The following is a 9,197-nucleotide window of genomic DNA, read 5'->3' as shown; positions in this document are numbered from 1 at the left end:
AAATGGATGAACCATGAGCTCATCCATACATGGCTCTTTTGACACAAGACTATACATGATATTTTATTTTATTTATAGGAACATAAAAGTCCATAAATGATAAGATAGACATTCCAAATGCCAGTACATGCACACTACCATACATGGCAATAGCTGGATACAAAGACCTTATACTAATAAGGCACTTCATGCAACGTACAGAACAGTCCATGCACCATGTTTTATACCATATAGACATTATTTGCATCACGAAACCACCATGCAACATTCAAATGTATCATCAGCACTTATTGTTGTTGGACATAGAGAAACTTATGTAGTAGTGCTTCTTAGTTTTGGCCACCATGGTGCCCTCCACCACCATATCCGCCTCCATAGCCCCCACCTCCCCCGTACCCGCCACCACTACCATATCCTCCACCATAACCACCACTGTATCCGTATCCAGGGCCACCGTGTCCATATATGGGTCCATAACCCCCACCATAACCCCCACCATATCCGGGTCCATAACCCCCACCAAAATTGTTGTTATTTAAGGTTTGTGTTAATAACATTGTGTTTTAGTTGTAGTTGGAGTGGAGGTGTATTTCTTTGCATGGAGGCATGCAGGGTGGGTGCACCAGGGTGGTCGGCCGACCATAGGGGGGTCCACCGACCCTGGGCCTCCCTCCTTCGTCTAGGTCTATGCCCACTTGTCATGGTGAGCAGCGTATGAGTGGAGTTTTGATGTTGTCATGTTGAATTCTTCTAGTTGGTGGGTTCATCAATCTGTGTCATCTCCCCAGTCTAGAGAAAGCACAACTTCTATCCAATAGTTGCAAACATTTCTAAGTATGTTTGGAGGATTGTCACCTAGATTGAGGGCCAAAGGGGTCTTAGGGGGGTCAGGCGACCCAAGGGTTTACCCTCCTTTTTCCTATAACGTGCCTGCATACTCAAATAGTCCAGGTACATGTTAAAACAAGTTAACTGTATATGATCATGTTATGCTCATTTTCTCCTAAGGATGACACTTAGTTGACAGTTTAGACCATGTAAAACTATGACAAAATTACCGTCAACTAGATCTAATGTTGTTGAGAACGTAGAAAGTGATATATATTGAATAGAGAACCAATGAAATAGTTTAAAATAGGTGAATTACTAAGTTATAGTGTCATATCTCTGATGCGCAAACGTTATAACGTCATCAATCAATTAACCCTATTTGTAATGGCATGATTAAATTAACTCTTTTCTAAATTTCCACGGAATGAAATCTCCTCTCCGGCGCCGGGCCTCGCGTTCGCGTCCGCATCAGATATTTTCTGCGCACCAGTTGTCTTCTGTGGACTATCCCCCGCCGCCGCCGGCCGCCGCGCTGCCAATCCGGACAGACATGGACTCGGAACCCGACGTCGAACTCCGGGGCCTCGACATCGACGTCGAACTCGACCCGGAGGACCTTCAGCCGTCGGTGCCCCTCAAGAAGGTCCCTGGCGGTGACCTCTTCGAGGCGGCGCGGGCCGGGGACTGCGACCGCCTCGCCCTCCTCCTCGAGGCCGGCGCCAACGTCAACGCGCGCGACCGCTGGGACTCCGTCGCGCTCTATTACGCCTGCCTGGCGGGACACGCCGAGGCCGCGCGGATGCTGCTCGAGGCCGGCGCCGTCTGTGCCGAGCGCACCTTCGACGGCGACCGTTGCCACTACGCGGCCCTCAACCTGCGCCTACGCTGGCTGCTCAAGTCGTTCGAGGCCAGGCCGCCACCGCTCGCGCCGCTCCCCGCCGCGCTGCGGGCGACGTTCCTTGCCTGCCCCGCCAACCGCACCGCTTTTCTCGAGATGCTCCAGGGGAGCGCCGGCGCTGAAACCGCTGCCCTCGCCGCGGCCGCCGGTGAGTGCTGCTTGCCCACGTTTCTTTGAATTCTCGTTCTTGAGCTGTGTTGATGGTAAGTCCAAAGATTATATTAGTAATTGGGCCATTACTCCACTAATCATAGGAAAGGATGACTCGTTTTTAATAATGTTTGTATTGCTACTCATTTATCTCATGGATATGCCAAGATCGTTGGGAGTAAAAAATGATCTTCATTTTGTAATTAATATGCTTACTGTAATGTGCAATAGGTTCATCTTGCTGTATGCAATGTTTAGTAGGACAAGAATTATGTTTGCATAACTTATTTTATCCAGCACAATGTGCATAAGTCTGAATGCAAGTATGTAACTTTATTTTCTTGCATTTCTTGGATTGCTCATTGTTGAGCTATTTTGATGCCAAGTAGAAAGATTGGAATTGAGGATGCAATTCAGAATTTGGGATATTGGGGTTCTCAAATATGATTTCCAATTCAGGCACAACTATGTTTACCAGAATCTTAAGAATAGTTACTTCAATATTCGAATTCTTAACCGTTCATTACTTGTGTATGCCAATGTCAGTCTATAAGGTTATTAAGAGTGGATAAGATCTGAATTTCTCAAACCAATGCATCATGTGTAATCAGTTCATCTAGCAATATGCAAAATGTCTGTAAAAAGGTGATGACTGCTTTGGTTATTTCATCCAGCAATGTGTAGAAGTTTAAATGCGGACTTTGCTTTACTATTGCATATTGAAGTTGATTTAACATATATATACCTGAATATGCAGGATTTGGACCAAAGGATGATCCATCAAGTGCTTGCCTTTTCCCTCCAGATATTACATTCTACGTGGACAGAAAGCCTGTTGAAGCTCATCGGGTCATCCTTTGTGCCCGATCTCCTTTCTTTGAAAAGAAGTTCAAGACAGACTGGAAAGACAGGAAGGAAGTGAGATTTTCTAACCAAAAGTTGTATTATGGCGCCTTATACAGCCTCATCCATTTCTTCTATTCTGATAGACTGGAGGTAGCTGTCGATGACATGGAAAATTTGGCGCGGGCATGCAAAGTTTGCAAGTGTGAGGAGTTGCAAAAGATTTTGGATAAAGAAGTTGTGCATCAGAAGTATGCGGAGTACAAGTCAGCAAGAGAACTGGATTTGGACAATTCACAGAAACGGTTCATCTTACAAGCGCAATCCTTGCCTGAGGAAGATCGCCTTCCATCAGCCTTGCAGCGTATTCTGCAGACTTGTCTAGCGAACTCAAGAGAAGGCTATTGTAGTGAGGAATCCAATGAGATGATAAGGAACTCGGAGGATGATGATCTTGCCGATCTTTATATTAAAGTAGGTGATAAGGTTTTCCATTGTCATCAGGTGATTTTGGCCTCGAGGTCGGAGTACTTCAGAGCCAGGCTTTCTCGAACTGTTGATTTCCTTGAAGGTAACTGTGGATTTCAAGCTGCTCAGAACGTTCCTGTTCTTGAGGAGCATGACTTAAGTGCAGAAGCATTTGTAAAGATGCTCGAATACATGTAAGATCCAATTGTAATTTACATATTTTGCCACTATTGTTTTATTATTGCTAATGCTGTTTTCTGGCCTACTTTTTTTCTTGCGAAACTTTTAGGTATACTGATAAGCTAGAGCATTTGGATCCTGATCAGGTAGGGGTACAAAACTTGAGTTTATTACCTCCTCTTGTAATAAATGACAATACTGATTTACTTTCTTCATGAAACTAAACTCAAGTACAACTGTGGCAGGCTGAAGAACTATTTGATGTTGCATCAAGGTACCTGCTGTTTCCCCTTAAGCGGGTCGTAGCTGATATGCTGTTGCCATATCTGGAACATGTTTCTCCTGCAGAACTGTGCCACTGGTTGATGCTGTCTGACATGTACGACTGCTCAATATTCTTGATGCTTGCTGTGAATAGCTTATCTAGTTTGTTACTGAATTTCAGATTTTACTCCTAAACGCAGATATGGTGTAATGAAAATAAGGGAGTATATCTTGGATATCATTGCTTGCAACTTTGAGATGTTCGCAGACACCCGAGAGTTCCGGGCCTTGCTCTTGACTCTTCCGCCACCATCCGGAGATGACTCACTGCGGACAACTCGTCCTAGTGCACCTGGGACTGGAGGCAACACCGACCAAGGCAACATTCTTGATGATTTGCGTGAGAAGTGGCTCGAAGCAGAGGGTGCTGAGCTCGACGAGAGGGATGAGAGTGCAGCTCTGTTCGACAGGCGACTGGAGATGCTTATGCTAGTTGCAGAGAAAGAAGCCGATGATGTAGACGCTTGAGTTTCAGTGAGAACTTGTGCTAGGGTAGCACTGTTTTTTTGCAGTCTTTACTGCAGAGTGGTTTAGGCTTGTGTGTTACAAGTTTATCTTTTGTTTTATTAACTTCAAACAGATCAGTTTTGACCGATCAAATATCCAGTGAGCAACCATAGTATGAATGAATGAATTAAACGAAGTGAGTTTTGTTGAAGATCGTATGATTTTGATGTAGAGTCTAGATGATAGTAAAAAACTAAATTTAGTTTCATGCTCCCTGCAAATTGCTCTTTCATTGCTTGATTGCTCGAGACCTGCTCATGGATCATCTTACTAAGATTATTCGTAGAAATTGCAACAGCTCCATGTTGTCAGTTATCATGTCTTAGAGAATAATACACCACAACTATGTTCTCTTCTTGGGGGTGGCGCTGCAGCACTGCCCATGAACTGCACACATCAGTTCCTGATGCCTCACTTGTGCTGTCAGCTTCAGCTCCCAGGCTGATTCTAGGGAGCTTTATCAAACGCTATTTTAGTGGATCACTCACAAGTTATCTTTGAAATAAATGAAGTAAAATGCTGGAGCTAAAGAAAAGTTAGCTTATCCTGATTTACTTGTTGCACAGAATCAGTTCGCCTATATAGTTTATCCAAGTAACTAACAAAATCACTGTCTTCTTAACTCTAGAAACAATCCGGTTACCATTTTATTAGGCAAGCCCAACAGTTTGGGACTTGATGAGTCATAACCAAAGCATGTACGCAGTACGCCCACGTGAAGCAGAAGCAGAGTAATTAGGGAGTGATTGAAAAGCACTCTGCTCATCAGGTTGACGTCCAATCACGGCGGATGTCAAAGGTGTAGTTCATCTCCAGGTAGCACTTCCGGTCGTCGTCGACAAACTGTTGAAGCAAAAAAATAAAAAAAAGGAACATCTCTTGCTCATTGACTTGCAGAATACATATGCAGAGGCGTAAGTGAACACTGCAGAGTGGTGTATGAATGTTCCAGCCATCCAGGAGGGCTACCTTTGTTCTTGCAGAGTATGATCCGCGGGCAAAGATCCCAGACGGAGTTATCTCCTCGGGCGTCAGGTAGGTGTAAGGCTCGACCTGGGGGCTGAAGGTGCCCAGCATCTCCTTGGTGCTGTCCACTGTGACAGACAGTGCAATTCATCAAAACTATCCCAAGATCACCTCCAGTCTCCAGGAGAAGGACCTAGCTAGTAGCTACCTCTGATGCCGGCCTTCCAGACGGTGTTGGTGTAGCGGAGGCCGGAGACGATGTTGTCGGCGACGGAGAAGGTGAACTTGAGCCTGTAGGCGCTGCCTTCCTTGAGCGTGAACCACGGCTCCTTGCTGCTCTTGGGCTCCGCAGGCAGCGGCAGCACCATGTCCGGCCGCCCGGGCGACAGGATGGACAGCCTCGTGATCTTCACGTCCGGCTCCAGCGTCTCTGCAGTTTGATTAATTCGTCACTCTTGTTGTGTTGTGAGCTTAACTTGGAACCGAACACGACAATAGACTCAAAAGATCGAGTACTATGCACCAATTCTGTCCAACGCACAGACCCAACCAGATCGAAAGAATTCATTCATAGTGAACAGAGTTTAGACAAGCAAGAAGTTCCCGATTTCATCTTGGCACATGCATTGCTCTGTTATTAGTAGAAAGAAAAGAAAATATGCATCATTATGCTTTGTGCTGTTTCTTGTGGCACAGTTTGGAGACGCTGCATCATTGTCGTTCACAGCCTTTGAGGGCATTGTCATTGACTACCAAATGGAGCACTATCATATGAATAAAGTACAGAATTAGATACCTAGGCAGCTGGAATGAATGAAAGATGTCGCAGCAAAGTGCGGCCTGGAGCAACCTTCCGTTGCAAATGATTTGGGTCAAAAGGCCGTGAAAGCACGCCATACGGTCTTTTCTGCAGTATCCCGACATGACGCACTTTTTCACTTTTCTCATAGGAGAAACGTCTGGCTGGTTATTAGGGCATATAAAGTTAGTGGCCTCGATCAAAAGTTAGCTGCCATGTTTTTGCTTTTCTATTTAATTAACACCCAACTTATTTTTTTTTATTTGTTACCCCTTTTATTTTTCTTTTCCTATTTGATACTTCTGTTGCTTTAAAGCGATAATGATGTTAAGTCCTAAATGAAAAGACTTTTTTCCATGCCTTTTCTCTCTCACAAATGTCTTAGCTTTTCGTCTAAAAGTAGTGGCTTGTGCATTTTATCAGTCGGAGCATTCGCAGCTTCTATGGAATGCTCTGGCACATCGCAGAGCCACTACTCGGGGATGACATGGATGATTGGTGTGGAGGTAGAGGCTGAAACTACAAGCCAAGGTGCCACGTTGGGAAAGGCCTTAAGGGCAATTCAGTGCCATCTTGGTACTACTCTCTTTGAAATCACCGTGGTCCTATATGTGTGCAATTTCTTTTTTTTTTATTTTTAATTTCTTTCGGCTTGTAGCTTCGCTACGCAACCCTAGTGAACAATTTACTTGTACTTGACAATAATTCTGAACTGGACAACGTGTATGTATTCTCAACATAATGGGGAGAACTAAGCGTACCTCTGCAGGTTATATTACTCGGTGGAACTTGCTCACCCTTGTTCTGCCACCCTTCGGTAAATATATTTTTACATTTATTCTAAGATTTGATGACACTATTTTCTTATGGTGTAGTGTTGGTTCTCCATCAATAGTTGTTTTATGCGGTGACTTCATCGATCTTAAAATTTGCTAGTTCTAGTTCAGTTGCTCGACGATATTTACACAGGTAAGATTTACTTCCTCCTCCTTAAATTATATGATTACTTAGCCCAGTCTCACGGTAACTGCGGTGCCACCGTGTACGAGTGGGGTAGAAGTTAAAAGAGTTTTCTTGACCTGCATGAGAAAGTCTTCTTCTTAAGCACAATGTCCGGGGCTGTTTTACACCCCACGGGTCGAGCTTTTTTTAAATATAGTGTCTATATATATATGTGTATAATAAAAACTATTAACTAGAAAAGCCAAAATATCTTATAATTTAGAATGGAGGGAGTACTTACCTTTACTATAATTTGGAAAAGAGTGGCAACCATCAAACAATTTGCAGCATTTTAGGAAAATGCCATCTTTTAATCTTATTTCCAAAGTAAACAGAGAAAGTGTTGCTTGCTTGTTATCAGATCAGATGCTGTCTTCTTTTTTCACCTTTCCCTTTCTGTTGTTTGCGGTTGAAGGTGTAAATATTTGCACGAGCGGAGATACTGAACACAATGTAACGAGGTACAGGCGAACAGGAAAGCTAAAACTATCTCCAACACCACCACCTAAAATATAAGACTCATTTGACCTTTGGATAGCGGTATAGTTAAAGGGTTCAGTATCCATTCGACATCTTCTCCAAATCTTTTCTGCACATGGATTTCCAGAAGAGATGATGTTCATATTTGGGTTGTATATCAGACAACCCAAAATAGGTTTCTCATATAGGTAGTCTGTTGGAGGCTAATTTTAAGTCTCTGTTATCCATTTTAGGGTTGAGTGCGCATATAAACCTCTCGTCGAAGACAGTCTAAGCACGTAGGCAAAGTGGTTGTTCACCCTAGCACGGGAAAAAGTATGGAGAGGTTTGAACGGAGAGTATGGATTGGAAAGTACCTCCAACGGTGCTCAAATCGACGCTGCCCAGGAGCTGCTCCTTCCACCTACTCAGGCTCTCATCATCCTTTTTTATTCGTCATCAGTAACACCAGGGAACAGCCAAGTGAGCGACGGATTAGTAGTAGCAAAATAATTAAGCAGCAATTAGTTGAGGCGTAACTGACCTAAAACAGAGGAAGAAGAAATAAAGAAGTACGTAAATCAAGCGGAGCGGTACAGCGAATTGCGTCGGCAAGGAAAATTGACTTGTTTCACGCACCTTGTCCTTGTCGAGCTGCTCCTTGATACTGAGTCGGGGGCCGAGGTCGATGTCCTTGGGCGGCGCCGCCGCCTCCTCTTCCTCTGTCTCCTCCTCGTGGGTGTTGGTGGTGGCGCACAGCGACGCCTCGCTGAGCTTCCGGCCCACCGCCTCGACTGGCTGCTCCTGCTCCGCGCGCCCTCGCTCCGTCTCAGCTGTCCCCTGCAGCCGCTGCCGCTGCTCCTCCTCGTCCTTGGCGGCGGAGCAACAAGTGACGACAGCGCCGACGGCTGCCGACGACATGGCTGCCGTGCACGGCCCGTGCGACGACGACATCTCTGGACTTGCTTATTGTGTCGTCTGCAGCAAAGAGAGACGGAATTCGCTCAGAGGCGCGCCCACCAAAAGGAGAGACGGAATTGGCTCGGAGACCAACCGGACCCGGAGAGGGAGCGGCACAAGCACAAGAATAGCAGGGGCCGCCGGAGCCCGGACGTGACGGCCGTGCACTCGCGCAGCTGTTTTAGTTCAGGCGTCATCAGGGACGCGAGCAGGGGCTGTACATTTGTTAGCGGCACCTCGCTCGCTCCATTCTTGACGCAAACGCAACGCACGACGCTATGCCTTTTAGTCCTAACTCCTAATGCTTCGTATGATCATGATGCCTGCCTCTGCTGCTGGTATAAACTTAACTCCTACTCAAATCTGTGCACTAGTCCCTGACGAACGACGAGATTTCATTTTTAGGAAAACAAAAAAAAAATGGCGCAAAAATTCCGTCGAATGGACATAGTGTGACGCATCGGGTGAACGTGTAAGCCACACTTCCACTTCGCAGAGTAGCTAGCGTGAGCTCTGCAAATCAATCTGATAGCAGAGAGCTCGCTTGCTATTTTTTTGCCCAAAAAAGAGTAAAATCTTGGCAGAAAACTTCATCAGGAAAGCCACGTGAACTCTATCAAAATGATTTGCACATGGAGTAGTACGTGACCAATTGAAGAAAGCTTCGTTTGTGCTGAAATTGAACGTCTTCACGGGCAGGGCGCCCGCCGGATGACTTCGGCTGCACCTGCCGAGAGACTCGTCCACTGTTCATCACTTGCTCAACTGCCTCCGCACAGCAACGTCTCACGCTGCTCATGTCAATTGGTA

At 45.4% G+C, this 9,197-nt stretch overlaps 2 protein-coding genes across 4 annotated transcripts; one reads left to right on the top strand and one right to left on the bottom strand.

Annotated features, from left to right (window-relative positions):
• The first annotated feature begins 1,282 nt into the window (after positions 1-1,282).
• LOC136528107 (BTB/POZ domain-containing protein At2g04740-like) lies at positions 1,283-4,343 on the top strand. Its single transcript, XM_066521006.1, has 5 exons — positions 1,283-1,877; positions 2,637-3,384; positions 3,480-3,516; positions 3,616-3,749; positions 3,835-4,343. The coding sequence occupies exons 1-5, from the start codon at positions 1,382-1,384 to the stop codon at positions 4,160-4,162; spliced, it is 1,743 nt and encodes a 580-aa protein (XP_066377103.1). The 5' UTR covers positions 1,283-1,381; the 3' UTR covers positions 4,163-4,343.
• A 394-nt stretch (positions 4,344-4,737) lies between these two features.
• LOC136529179 (rho GDP-dissociation inhibitor 1-like) lies at positions 4,738-8,586 on the bottom strand. 3 transcript variants are annotated; one of them, XM_066522259.1, is made up of 6 exons: positions 8,482-8,586; positions 8,067-8,405; positions 7,805-7,871; positions 5,376-5,597; positions 5,171-5,295; positions 4,738-5,044 (listed from the first exon to the last, which is right to left on the bottom strand). In XM_066522259.1, the coding sequence occupies exons 2-6, from the start codon at positions 8,379-8,381 to the stop codon at positions 4,967-4,969; spliced, it is 807 nt and encodes a 268-aa protein (XP_066378356.1). In that variant the 5' UTR covers positions 8,382-8,405; positions 8,482-8,586; the 3' UTR covers positions 4,738-4,966. The 3 variants fall into 3 exon arrangements, with proteins under 3 accessions (XP_066378356.1, XP_066378358.1, XP_066378357.1); XM_066522261.1 differs by having other exon boundaries at positions 8,487-8,570; XM_066522260.1 differs by lacking the exon at positions 8,482-8,586 and having other exon boundaries at positions 8,067-8,464.
• Between the last annotated feature and the right edge of the window lie 611 nt (positions 8,587-9,197).

The sequence above is a fragment of the Miscanthus floridulus genome, chromosome 19 (assembly GCF_019320115.1).
Source record: "Miscanthus floridulus cultivar M001 chromosome 19, ASM1932011v1, whole genome shotgun sequence".
NCBI lineage: Eukaryota > Viridiplantae > Streptophyta > Magnoliopsida > Poales > Poaceae > Miscanthus > Miscanthus floridulus.
Note: the sequence above shows the minus strand (reverse complement) of the source record. Positions and strands in the feature narration are given on the sequence as shown.

Bases quoted from the DNA above. Each gene is read 5' to 3' on its own strand.
- LOC136528107 (XM_066521006.1), top strand. From the start codon at position 1,382: ATGGACTCGGAACCCGACGTCGAACTCCGGGGCCTCGACATCGACGTC. The intron at 3,517-3,615 runs GTAGGGGTACAA...CAACTGTGGCAG, and splicing joins AGCATTTGGATCCTGATCAG to GCTGAAGAACTATTTGATGT. The intron at 3,750-3,834 runs GTACGACTGCTC...TCCTAAACGCAG, and splicing joins TGGTTGATGCTGTCTGACAT to ATATGGTGTAATGAAAATAA.
- LOC136529179 (XM_066522259.1), bottom strand. From the start codon at position 8,381: ATGTCGTCGTCGCACGGGCCGTGCACGGCAGCCATGTCGTCGGCAGCC. The intron at 7,872-8,066 runs GTGCGTGAAACA...CGAATAAAAAAG, and splicing joins AGCAGCTCGACAAGGACAAG to GATGATGAGAGCCTGAGTAG. The intron at 5,296-5,375 runs GTAGCTACTAGC...TGTCTGTCACAG, and splicing joins CTGGAAGGCCGGCATCAGAG to TGGACAGCACCAAGGAGATG.